Consider the following 12,993-nt stretch of genomic DNA (forward strand, 5'->3'; position numbering starts at 1 on the left):
AAGGTGGCTTCTTGAAATCACTGTCCTGTCTCAAGAGATGTAACTGAACTCCTCCCTGAATTTTCTTCGTGGAAAAGCTTTGTCTAAACATATTAGACATACATGTGCTAGGGGCATCCGAACATTCTTTGTTCAACTCTTTTAGAATTGTGAAATACGACACAAATATAGAAAATGATACAGATGTTATAGAGAGAGCATAGCAAATAGTTATGAAAACATCTGTACAACTGCTGCCCAAGTCAAGAAATGGAACAGTTCTGACACCCCAGAAGCCCTTTGCCACATGGTCATTATTGATGACAACCCCCTTCATTCTCCACCCAAAGATAACATTATTCTGACTTTTATGTTAATTTCTTCTTTGCTTTTCTTTGTGATTTTACCACTCAGTTTGTGTCTTAAAATAATATGACTTAATTTTTCCTGGTTTTGAACATCATGTAAATAAAATCATGCTGAATATATTATTTCATATTTTGCTTTGTTCAATATTTTGTTTAAGATTCATTCATCCATGATGTAGCTCTAATGTTATTTATTTTCGTTGTTGTATAATATTCTATTATATAAATATATCACATATTATCAGTTCTACTCTAGAGGAATATTTGAGTGATTTCTAGTTTTGGGCTATTATGGGACAATATTCTTTTAAATATTCTTTTACATGTTTCTGGTGCATATGCACATATATTTCTCTTAGGTATCTACCCAGAGCAAACACTGCTGGGTCATAGAGTATGCATATCTTTACATTTACTAGGTAATGTGAAATTGCTTTCCAAAGTGGTTGTACTATACAAGTTTCCTTGCTTGTCATCTTGGCCAGCACCTTCCTTTGTCATACTTATTTTTGTTTATCTGGTGAGTGCATAACAATATCTCATTGTAATTTTACCTTGCTATTCTCTGATTCCTAATAAGATTAGGCAACTTTTCATTTGGCCATCCATCAGGATTTCCTCTTCTTTGAATTCCATTCACATCCTTTCTTCTTCTTTTTAATGAGTTATCCTTAATCATTTGTAGGCATTCTTTTTTTTTTTTTTTAAATATATTTTATTGATTTTTCACAGAGAGAAAGGGAGAGGGACAGAGAGTTAGAAACATCAATCAGCTGCCTCCTGCACACCTTCCACAGGGGATGTGCCCGCAACCAAGGTACATGCCCTTGACTGGAATCGAACCCGGGACTCTTCAGTCCACAGGCTGACGCTCTATCCACTGAGCCAAACCAGTCAGGGCTGTAGGCATTCTTTATATACACTTGACCTTTGAAAGCTTGGCTAGGGGCACCACCCCCCACGAAGTTGAGATTCCTTGCTTGGCTTTCCAAAAAAACAAGTTAGGGGAGATCAGGTCTGTTGACAAGAAGCCTTACTGATAATGTAAATAAGTTGATTAACACATATTTTGTATGTTATACATATTAAATACTGTAGTCTTGAATAAAATAAATTAAAGAAAAAATTTTATTTAAAAATATCAAGGAGGAGAAAATACATTTAGAGTATTTATTGAAAATATCTTTGTAACTAGACCTGCATAATTCAAACCCATGTTGTTCAAAGGTCAACTGTATTTGAGTATCAGTCTTTTGTCAGGGCTCTGTATTACAGATATTAGTATCTCCTCCCATTCTGTGGCATGTCTTTTGACTCTCATTATGATACCTTTTAATGAGCGTAAGTTCCTAATGTAATTGAATCTGTGAGTCTTATCCTTTATGGGTATTGAATTTTTTGTCCTATTTAAAAACTCTTTATTGACTCCAAGATCATAAAGGTATTCTTTATATTCTCTTGTAGAATTTTTATAGTTTTGCCTTTCATAGCTAGGTCCATCTACCTGAAGTTTATTTTTGTGTAAGGTTTGAGGTATAGGGGATTCAGTATATGCATTTAACACTATAAATTATCCATCAAATATTATGTTACTAGAGGCCCAGTGCATGATTGAATCATGCACGTGTAGGGTCCCCTACATGCTTTTGCTTTCGATCACGGAGGAGCTGGTGCCTGTCCGCTGGTGCACCAGGCCTTTCAGAAGCCTCCGGCGCGGCAGAGGCTTCTGAAAGGCCTGGTGCCTGAGCGGACAGGCACCCAGCTCCCCTGCTTTTGATGGTCTGCGGTGGGACGTGAGCTCGCTGCCCCAGAGGCCCCTTCTGTGCCGCAGCACAGCCATGGCGCAGACGCTGAGCTCGAGCCGCCGCTGGCGACGCGAGCTCAGCATCCTGCCGGCCCAATCAGCCACCCCGGCCACCCCGAGTCCTGCCCCCCCGCGCCTCCTGGCCAATCGTGGGCGTAGCGAAGGTACAGTCAATTTGCATATTTGTCTATTATTAGGTAGGATACCTGTAAGTTTTAATTTTGTAAACTTTTTCTTTTCATTCAGTTTAAAATATTTTATGCTTTTTATCACTTCTGTGTGTGTCAGAACTCTTCACATCTATCTCTCTTCTACTTTATCATATACCCTATAAGGAAGGAATTAATTATCCATAGTGGCCTAGTGATTATATATCAGAACTTCAGTTAGGTCGGATTCCTATTGCCATGTCTGTTAACTCCTAAATTAATAGTTTATGAAGAAAGATCACACTATTTGCTCTATTTTTCCACTTCATAATAAAGAATAAAATAAATAAGCATGGCATTTAATTCTATTCTATTTTGAATCACTTCCCATTGTGCAAATGGCACCGGACAAAAGGGTAATGAGAAGATAAAAGGCTGTGTCTAGGCTTGTTCCATTTCTTTATAGGCTGGATTTTTCCCCTCACTCACTGAAAGTTGTGTTCTCTAACTCCTCTTAGGGACTATGGGATCATTCGAACTCTGGATTTACCCATCTATGTCACAAGGGTGAAGGGCAACAACGTATATTGCCTAGATAGGGAGTGTCGTCCTCGTGTGCTCACCATTGATCCTACTGAGTTCAAGTTCAAGCTGGCCCTGATCAACAGAAAATATGATGAGGTATGAAAGAAGAAAACATGCTAGGAGTATTGAGACGGGAAGCATTTCGTTTTTCCTATAAGTAATCTCTATTTCCTGCCCTACCTACCCCACCCCAAATGTCTAGGTACTGCACATGGTAAGAAATGCCAAACTAGTAGGCCAGTCTATTATTGCTTATCTCCAGAAGAAGGGCTATCCTGAAGTGGCACTGCATTTTGTCAAGGACGAGAAAACTCGCTTTAGTCTGGCACTGGAGTGTGGAAACATTGAGGTGAGAACAATCCTATCTAATAAAATAGTAATATGCAAATTGACCATCACTCTGAGACACAAGATGGCCACCCCCAGTGGTCAAAGATGGCTGCCCCCATGTGGACACAAGATGGCCGCCACAAGATGGCCTGCAGGGGAGGGCAGTTAGGGGTGACCAGGCCAGCAGAGGAGGGCATTTGGGGGATACCAGGCCTGCAGGGGAGGGCATTTGGGGGGGGACCCAGGCCTGCAGAGGAGGGCATTTGGGGGAGAACAGGCCTGCAGGGGAGGGCAGTTGGGGGAGAACAGGCCTGCAGGGGAGGGCAGTTGTGGGCGATCAGGCCAGCAGGGAAGGCAGTTAGGGGTGACCAGGCCAGAAGAGGAGGGCAGTTAGGGGAGATCAGGTCTGCAGGGAAGGGCGGTTGTGGGTGATCAGTCCAGCAGGGGAGGGCAGTTAGGGGCAATCGGGCTGGCCGGGGAGCAGTTAGGCATCGATCAGGCTGGCAGAGGAGTGGTTAGGGGGTGATCAGGCTGGCAGGCAGAAGCAGTTAGGGGCAATCAGGCAGAGTCAGGCGAGCAGTTGGGAGCCAGCAGTCCTGGATTGTGAGAGGGATGTCCGCCCGGCCGTTTAGGCCCGATCCCACCAGGATTGGGCCTAAACAGGCGATCAGACATCCCTCAAGGGGTACCAAATTGGAGAGGGTGCAGGCTGGGCTGAGGGACACTCCCCCACCCCGCCCCTGTGCACAAATTTCGTGCACTGGGCCTCTAGTGTGGTTTTAAGCTCCATATCAATGTGGAGAGGGTAAGGGTTAGGGTGGCAGTGGGAAGGCATTATTCTGGGCTTGCTTCTTTAGCAAGTATAATAGAATTTGGGGTTGTTTTTTTTTAGTTGTTAGATATAACCATCTTTCTGTTGCTATTTGCCCATTTCTACTTTTTCCTATCTGCTTCTGCCACAGCACTTCTATTGATTTCATGCTCAGTCTGAATTCAGTAAATTTAGAATAGGGGCAAGATAGCATGGGATTAGAAAAATCTACTTTCTTGACATTTGACTTGCTGATTGGCTGCTTAGATGAAAGAGTACTTATTAAATGTTGGGCCCTAGAGTCTGTAGGCATTATTTTTAAATGAGAGAGGGCTTAGGAATGTAGACTTTTCAGTTTAGAACTTCCTTCTTTTATTATTTATTCTGTCTTTCCTAAAGCCCCTGTGAATCTTGAGACTTGGCAAGTAGGAAATAACATAGCTAAGAAAGATTTGGCTCTATGGAATCAACAACTGCTAAGAAATAATTTTGTAAAAACTAAATTTCTGATGACAATGTGATGTAATTCTTCTATCCATGGCTCCATATGGGGTTATATTTGTTGATAGGATTTCCAGTACAATTAGACTGAAAGTTAGGCGTGATTGAAAGTTCCTTGGGAGATTTATTTAGAGGCAAACACTGACTATAGTCCCTGTCTTGGAGCCACAGTGCCCATCCTGTTAACTCTAACCCTGAGGATTCTTTAGATTGCTCTGGAAGCAGCCAAAGCACTGGATGACAAGAACTGCTGGGAAAAGCTGGGAGAAGTGGCCTTGCTACAGGGGAACCACCAGATTGTGGAAATGTGTTATCAGCGCACCAAAAACTTTGACAAACTTTCCTTCCTATATCTTATCACTGGCAACTTAGAGAAACTTCGCAAGATGATGAAGATTGGTGAGGCCCCAGAAACTAAGGATGGGAAGAGGGGTCCTTGGGGGAAGGAGGAAGCTAGAGAGGAGAGAGAGAATTTAAGAGAGAAGACCTAACATGGTGTCTCTTACTGACTTGGTACAGCTGAGATCCGAAAGGACATGAGTGGCCATTATCAGAATGCCCTGTACCTGGGTGATGTGTCAGAACGAGTGCGGATCCTAAAGAACTGTGGGCAGAGTAAGTATCCAGACTCACCTGTTCCTTTGGGGCCTTAGGAAGTATTTTCTCTTCATGGTGATTATTCAGGTGTAGTAGAGAGGGATTTGCCTTCATTGTGCAGTTTTTCAGAAGAGACAATATGCTCCTACCATGCTCAGAGACTTTCTTCAAAGCCAAATGGAGGCACAGCCAGAATATTCAGTCTGTCTAAGCACTCTTAGGAAAATATTTAATAGTCATGGAGGAGATAGAAGTTGTAAAAGGTCCTGGAGCAGGCACCCTAGTTAATGCAGTTGGTTAGATGCCATTGGAATTTTATTCTTTTAATTCAGTTCCGGAGGTTTTGCTCATTCTATATATTCAAGGGATATTTTCTTAAATGTCACTATATACCAAGTATTATATTAGCATGTGAGATACATCAGGGAACAAGAAATGTACAAGATGTGGTTTGGACCAAGGTGCTAGCAGTGAAGGGGTAAGCAATGGTCAGATTTAGTGTATAAAGGTAGAATCAACATGGTTTATTGAAGGACTGGATGTGGGATGTTTAACAGAGGAGTCAGCAGTGATTCCCAGGTTCTCATCAACATTAATGATAGATCTTAAAGATAAGCAACTGTATTAGTTATCTGTTGCTATGTAACAAATTGCACCCAAACTTAGTAGTTTAGAACGACGAACATTGACTGTTTTCATATGCAACATGGCTTAGCTGGGTGCCTTTCTCAGTGTCTCTCATGAGGCTGCAATCAAGGTGTTGACCAAGCTGCCGACATCTCAAGGCTCACGTGGGGGAGGATCTGCTCCCTCGCTCACTACATGGCAGTGGGCAGTCCTCAGGTCCCCACTGGCTGTTGGTTGGGAGATGACATTTTTCTGCTTCTCCATAGTGCAGCTCACTCCCTCAGAGCAAGTGAACAAGAGAGGGCACCCGACATGGAAGTTACAGTATTTGTATCCTAATCTCAGGATTGATGTCTCATTCTGCCATGATGTTCTAGTCATTAGAAGCAAGTCAATAAGTCCAGCCCACACTTAAGGGGATGGGATTATGCAAGAACTTGAATACCTGGAGGCAGGGATCACTGGGGAGCCACCTTTGAGTCTGCCTACCCACAGCAGCATTCACTTGGAAATGTACCTGAACCACAAAGTCTGATTTCTCTGCAGAGTCACTGGCTTATCTCACAGCTGCTACCCATGGCTTAGATGAAGAAGCTGAGAGCCTGAAGGAGACATTTGACCCAGAGAAGGAGACAGTGAGTCTTTACATGAGTGTCTCTGATTAACTCTGAAATCTTGGGACGTTTGTGTTCTTTTTTAATCCTCACCCAAGGAATGAGGCTCTTTTTCCCATTGATTTTTAGAGAGTAGAAGGGAGGGGAAAGAAAGAGAAACATCCATGTGAGAGACACATCGATTAGTTGCCTCCCACATGCGCCCCAACCAGGGGCTAGGATCAAGTCTGAAACCCAGATACGTGTCCTTGACCGGAAGTCAAATCTGCGACTCTCCAGTGTGCAGGCCAACACTCTAACCACTGAGAAACACAGGCAGGGTTTGGGACATTTAAAATATGTTTTTTATTGATTTTTTTTCTTTTTTTCTTTTATTTTTTTGAGAGAGAGAGAGAGAGAGAGGAAAGGAGAGGGATAAAGAAATAGAAACATTGCCCTGACCGGTTTGGCTCAGTGGATAGAGCGTCGGCCTGCGGACTGGAGGGTCCCGGGTTCGATTCTGGTCAAGGGCATGTACCTTGGTTGCAGGCATATCCCCGGTAGCGGGTGTACAGGAGGCAGCTGATCAATGTTTCTCTCTCATCGATGTTTCTAACTCTCTATCCCTCTCCCTTCCTCTCTGTGAAAAATCAATAAAATATATTTTTTTAAAAAAAGAAAGAAATAGAAACATTGATTGGCTGCCTCCTGCACTCCCCCCTACTAGGGATAGAGCCCATAAACTGGGCATGTGCCCTGACCAAGAATTGAACCCGTGATCTCTTGGTTCATGGGTTGACTCAGAGCCACACTAGCCAGTCATTCTTGGGGCATTTTAAACCTACAAATGTCACCGTCCTACCTGAGGGCCTATAACCGTCCCCTACATGATTCCTGAGAGTTGCTTGCTTTTAACCTTCTTCTACCTTTCAGATTCCAGATATTGACCCTAATGCCAAGTTGCTCCAGCCTCCTGCACCTATCATGCCATTGGATACCAATTGGCCCTTATTGACGGTGTCCAAAGGGTTCTTTGAAGGCTCCATTGCCAGCAAGGGTAAGTGCTCACTGCTCCCATATCGTTTTTGTGGTTTGTTTTGTGGGGAACTGTCCTGGGGAGTACCATCGGCTCTCCTCTCCTTTTCATCTGTCCTTTTTTTCTGTATGAAGCCTCATGGAGCCCTGAGATGCCAGAGTTACGGTACACAGTGTTGTAAAATCTAAAAAACATTATAAGATCCTTAACATTTGGAAAATAGGTGGGGGAAAAAGAGATGTCTTAGTCCATGCTTCTAACAACCACTATTAGCATTTTGGTGTATTTCCTTAGGTTTTACCATATATATAGTATTCTCTCCATTCAGTATTTTATCACTCATGACGTACAATGTTAAATGTACAAATTCAGCTACCTCAAATTCTGTCATGTGGGTATATGCGATGTGTGCCACCATACCCACCCTTAACTCTCCTCCTGTCTTCTTGGATATATCTTCTAAGTCATTTCTCCTGACTTACAGCTTAAATAGATCCTTAGGCATTTTGCTCCCAGCTCTGCTCTTTGCTCCATCTTCTCTAACCAACCCTATGTCCTCGATTAAGAGGCAGCTTTTGGTAGCTGGAAGGCCAATTGTTTCCCTCTCTTCTGTTCCCTCTCTCTGTGAAACCTACTATTGAAAGCATAATTTAGCCCTAACTGGTTTGGCTCAGTGGACAGAGCGTCGGCCTGCGGACTCAAGGGTCCCAGGTTCGATTCCGGTCAAGGGCATGTACCTTGGTTGCGGGCACATCCCCAGTAGGGGGTGTGCAGGAGGCAGCTGATCGATGTTTCTCTCTCATCGATGTTTCTAGTTCTCTATCCCTCTCCCTTCCTCTCTGTAAAAAAATCAATAAAATTTATATTTAAAAAAAAAGAAAGCATAATTTATATATTATAAATAATGAACAAAAACAATAAGGAGACAGAACCTTATCACCTGCTTTTGTAAGGATTCAGCTTGTCTGCAGAGGAGGCCACATCTCACACTTGCCTGACTATAACCAGCTTCTTTTTGTCCTTTGCCTTTGCAGGGAAGGGAGGAGCACTGGCTGCTGACATTGACATTGACACTGTTGGTACTGAGGGCTGGGGAGAGGATGCAGAGCTGCAGCTGGATGAAGGTAAGAATACTATTCTAGGACTGGTCTGAGCAGAGGGCTGTGGGCAATTCTGCAGGGTTCCAAACCATGGGACTAATAAGGATCTCAACATTTTGCTTTCCTTTGGCTAAGACTTTGTCACTACAAGGATCTATTCTGAGCTTGTGCTTTCCTTACAGATGGGTTTGTGGAGGCTACAGACAGTTTGGGAGATGACGCTCTTGGGAAGGGACAGGAAGAAGGAGGTGGCTGGGAGGTAGAAGAAGATCTGGAGCTCCCTCCTGAGCTGGTATGTGGAATTCTTACCCTTGTAAAGTTCTCACTCTTGTCCCTGTGGAAGCCAGTGGCCTTATTGCCCTCCCCACCATCACCACCCCTGTCCTGAGGTCCCCAAAAGGAAGGGGATCTACACCCTCCTAATATGATGCTTTATCTCCCATTCTATATAATAAAGAGGTAATATGCAAATTGACCATCATGCCCAAGATGGCCGCCCCCATGTGGTCACAAGATGGCTGCCACAAGATGACCGGCAGGGGAGGGCAGTTGTAGGCAATCAGGCCAGCAAGGGAGGGCAGTTGGGGATGACCAGGCCTGCAGGGGAGGGCAGTTGAGGGTGACCAGGCCAGCAGGGGAAGGCAGTTGGGGGCGACTGGGCTGGCAGGGAGGGCAGTTGGGGTCAATCGGGCCGGCAGGGGAGCAGTTAGGCGTCAATCAGGCTGGCAAGGTAGTAGTTAGGGGATGATCAGGCTGGCAGGCAGAAATGGTTAGGGGCAATCAGGCAGGCAGGCGAGCTGTTGGGAGGCAGCAGTCCCGGATTGTGAGAGGGATGTCCCAGATTGGAGAGGGTGCAGGCTGGGCTGAGGGACACCCCCACCGCCCCCACCCCGTGCACAAATTTCATGCACCGGGCCTCTAGTTTGAAAGAAAGAAGGAGATAATCAGGGTTATGCCAGTAGCAGCTTATGGAAAGGCAGCAGGCTTTTTGTCAGCAAGCTTTTGGTATATAATTTTGTTACTTGTGAAGCTGCTCCTATTTTGAGTGTTCTTTCCCACAATCATAACCCCCCTTCTCCAATAGAGACTGGGAACAAGGTACCAAGCTCTGTTAAGATTTGTCAGGACAGAATGCTTGAATGGCTTAAAAAGTGGCTCATTTACTGTTTTTCCCCTAGGATATACCCCCTGCAGCTGGTGGGGCTGAGGATGGGTTCTTCGTGCCCCCCACCAAGGGAACCAGCCCAACTCAGGTAAGCAGGGAAACAGCCTGTGGGGATGAGTGTTTCTGAGCTGGCTACCACTGATTGATGTGTAAGGAGTATTGATGCAGAGTAGGATAGTTTGGGAAGAGTAAGAACAAGATTTCACTTGGCTTGGGTTTTCTGTTTTTTGTTAGATCTGGTGCAATAACTCTCAGCTTCCAGTTGATCACATCCTGGCAGGATCTTTTGAAACCGCCATGAGGGTAAGTCTTAAAGTAACTTTGGCTTTTGTTCAGTGTGTCTCAACCAGAGTCCCAGGGAGATGGTTGACTCACCTTAACCAAATGGAAATTATCCCACCCACAAGGGCAGAGGCATGTACTTACCATGGAAACCCTTGGTCTTGACTGAAGAAACTTGTCTCATAAGGCCTTCCTCTTACCTGCTTTCCATTTGGCTTAGTCATCTCCTAGGTCTGTGGTCGGCAAACTGCGGCTCGCGAGCCACATGCGGCTCTTTGGCCCCTTGAGTGTGGCTCTTCCACAAAATACCACAGCCCAGGCGAGTCTATTTTGAAGAAGTGGCATTAGAAGAAGTTTAAGTTTAAAAAACTTGGCTCTCAAAAGAAATTTCAATCGTTGTACTGTTGATACTTGGCTCTGTTGATTAATGAGTTTGCCGCCCACTGGCCTAGGTGAATCCTTCCAGCCATCTTCTACTCATTTATAGCCCGCTTTCTGGCTCACAGCAGTGAAGTAAGCATCCCTTCATGAACAGGTGTATGTTTTGAACACTAAACGTGTGTTCAGTAGCAATGATAACAGCCACCACAACTGCAACAACTAACGTTTATTCACTGTGTGCCAGGCACTATCCTAAATGCTTTAATAGGTATTATTAAATGAGGTCGGTCCTATAAGTAGGTGTAATTTACTGATGAGGAAACGAGTACAGAGAAGTTAAGTACCTTGCCCAAGGCGCTTGGTTTTTAAGTGGTAGGTAGGACAAAAATCCTTACGTTTCTTGCTTCCTGTATTTCAGCTCCTTCATGACCAGGTAGGGGTAACCCAGTTTGGCCCCTACAAGCAACTGTTCCTGCAGACCTACGCCCGAGGCCGTACCACCTATCAGGCTCTGCCCTGCCTGCCCTCCATGTATGGCTACCCTAATCGCAATTGGTAAGGCCACTTGTTCCTGACTTGGATCTGTTCCAACATGGTTTAGATATTTCAGGTGGTAGCCTCAGGGACAGTCACAATTTTCCAAAGCTGGGGTTTCCCAATAGGAAAAGATTTTTGGCTTGGCACTCTACGCGGTTTGCTTACTGCTTTCACAGTGATTATGTTGCCAGAAAAAGTAGTTGAGTCCCAGTGGGCTCCTAATTATTGTCTATCTTCTTCCTACTTTTCCATGTGTAGGAAGGATGCAGGGCTGAAGAATGGTGTACCAGCTGTGGGCCTGAAACTTAATGACCTCATCCAACGGTTGCAACTGTGCTACCAGCTCACCACAGTTGGCAAGTTTGAGGAGGCTGTGGAAAAATTCCGATCCATTTTACTCAGTGTGCCACTCCTTGTTGTGGACAATAAACAGGAGATTGCAGAGGTTAGGAGGGGTCTACTACTTGTCCTAGTCATGGGCACCCCCACATTCTTGCCTCTGTACCATGATCTTCCTTTGCCTCTTCCTTTAGGCCCAACAGCTCATCACCATTTGCCGTGAGTACATTGTGGGTTTGTCCATGGAGATAGAAAGGAAGAAGCTGCCTAAAGAGAGTCTGGAACAGCAGAAACGCACCTGTGAGGTAAGATCTGTGGCCCTCTGAGCAGTAAAGTGGTTTCCTTCCCTTCTTCCTCCATTACATCTGAATTTTTAAATTCCAAACCCAGATCTCAATCTGGGAGTAAGAGAAATTTGGTCCCATTTCTGTGAGAAGAGAATGTATTTCTGCATTCTTCTTCCTCATCTCATCTGTCTTCCATACCTAAGAATCAGAAGACTTCCCTGCTTTATAACCAGTCCTGTTTTTATTTGTGTGTTTTTTTTAAATGCATGTGTACCAGCTATGCATGACCTATCTCAACAGTAGCATCAGCCTCTCATGTGTTCCTCTTTCTGTCCACCAGATGGCAGCCTATTTCACCCACTCAAACCTGCAGCCTGTGCACATGATCCTGGTGCTGCGGACAGCCCTCAACCTCTTCTTCAAGCTCAAGAACTTTAAAACAGCTGCCACCTTTGCTCGGCGCCTGTTGGAACTTGGGCCCAAGCCAGAGGTGGCTCAACAGGTAGATAGGAACTCCGTCAGTGAGCATAAAAGAACCAGGTCTGCTCTTACATGGAGGGCGTGGTAGACCAAGGCAAGGGCTGCTGAAATAAAGCACAGAATGACATTCAACAAAAACAGCCACAAAATTTGACTCTTTTTACTTACTGGCATGAGTACCTCCTGTTGTTCCTGAAACTGAACTAATAACTTATTCAGACATGGCACCAGTGTGAGAGTGACTGGCAACCTAGAATAGCTCCACTGCACCTGAAAATAACCCTATGCCTGACCTTGAGCTCCAGATCTCCCAATACCACCACCACTAACCTCCACATATATGTCCGATTGTGTTCTCCAAAAGCATTCTTGGGCAGTGGAAGCCAGTTCTAACTCAGGCCTGACCCTGATAGTTCTCAGACTTGGTAGAAGAATATGGGTCTAGGTCCAGGGAACTTCTTTAGTGTTGAGAAGGGAAAAGCCTGATACCACAGGAATGGTAATTGTTACCCTTCATGTATGTCCTACACAGAGGGTGTATTCCGAATTCAGTGCAATTTCATCCTGCACCAAAGAAACTACTAAACCATAATGATGAAATAATTTGAGTTGTGTGAAGCTTTTCGTACTCTTAAATAAACTATTCCTTCCCTCTCTTAGACCCGGAAAATCCTAGCAGCCTGCGAGAAGAACCCCACAGATGCCTACCAACTTAATTATGACATGCACAACCCTTTCGACATCTGTGCTGCATCTTATCGGCCCATCTACCGTGGGAAACCAGTGGAAAAATGTCCACTCAGTGGGGCCTGCTATTCCCCTGAATTCAAGGGTCAGATCTGCAGGGTCACTACAGTAAGTACTGTCCTCGAGAAATGCATCTAGGATATGGAGGGAAGTGGGGAGAGAAGAAGCACAGCGGTCCTTTTTCTCCTGTATTTGCCCCTGCCTCCTTGAGGCAGTGTACTGGGTAAAGCTAGAACTTCTTCCACTGCTCTTTGTCCATCACTAACAAACAATAACGAAGCAGTTTACTGTGCTC

General features: G+C 44.7%; 1 protein-coding gene across 1 annotated transcript in view; it reads left to right on the top strand.

Annotated features, from left to right (window-relative positions):
• COPA (COPI coat complex subunit alpha) overlaps positions 1-12,993 on the top strand; it is a 42,537-nt gene that overhangs the window by 28,804 nt on the left and 740 nt on the right. The window contains exons 18-32 of the mRNA XM_008154246.3: positions 2,819-2,981; positions 3,088-3,234; positions 4,737-4,926; positions 5,047-5,142; positions 6,298-6,386; positions 7,278-7,401; positions 8,415-8,504; positions 8,663-8,772; positions 9,659-9,733; positions 9,880-9,948; positions 10,727-10,863; positions 11,104-11,290; positions 11,379-11,489; positions 11,812-11,973; positions 12,612-12,806. Of these exons, the coding sequence (XP_008152468.1) occupies positions 2,819-2,981; positions 3,088-3,234; positions 4,737-4,926; positions 5,047-5,142; positions 6,298-6,386; positions 7,278-7,401; positions 8,415-8,504; positions 8,663-8,772; positions 9,659-9,733; positions 9,880-9,948; positions 10,727-10,863; positions 11,104-11,290; positions 11,379-11,489; positions 11,812-11,973; positions 12,612-12,806 (1,945 nt within the window). The remainder of the gene's footprint in view (positions 1-2,818; positions 2,982-3,087; positions 3,235-4,736; positions 4,927-5,046; positions 5,143-6,297; positions 6,387-7,277; positions 7,402-8,414; positions 8,505-8,662; positions 8,773-9,658; positions 9,734-9,879; positions 9,949-10,726; positions 10,864-11,103; positions 11,291-11,378; positions 11,490-11,811; positions 11,974-12,611; positions 12,807-12,993) is intronic.

This window comes from Eptesicus fuscus, chromosome 22 (assembly GCF_027574615.1).
Source record: "Eptesicus fuscus isolate TK198812 chromosome 22, DD_ASM_mEF_20220401, whole genome shotgun sequence".
In the NCBI taxonomy this organism is placed as follows: domain Eukaryota; kingdom Metazoa; phylum Chordata; class Mammalia; order Chiroptera; family Vespertilionidae; genus Eptesicus; species Eptesicus fuscus.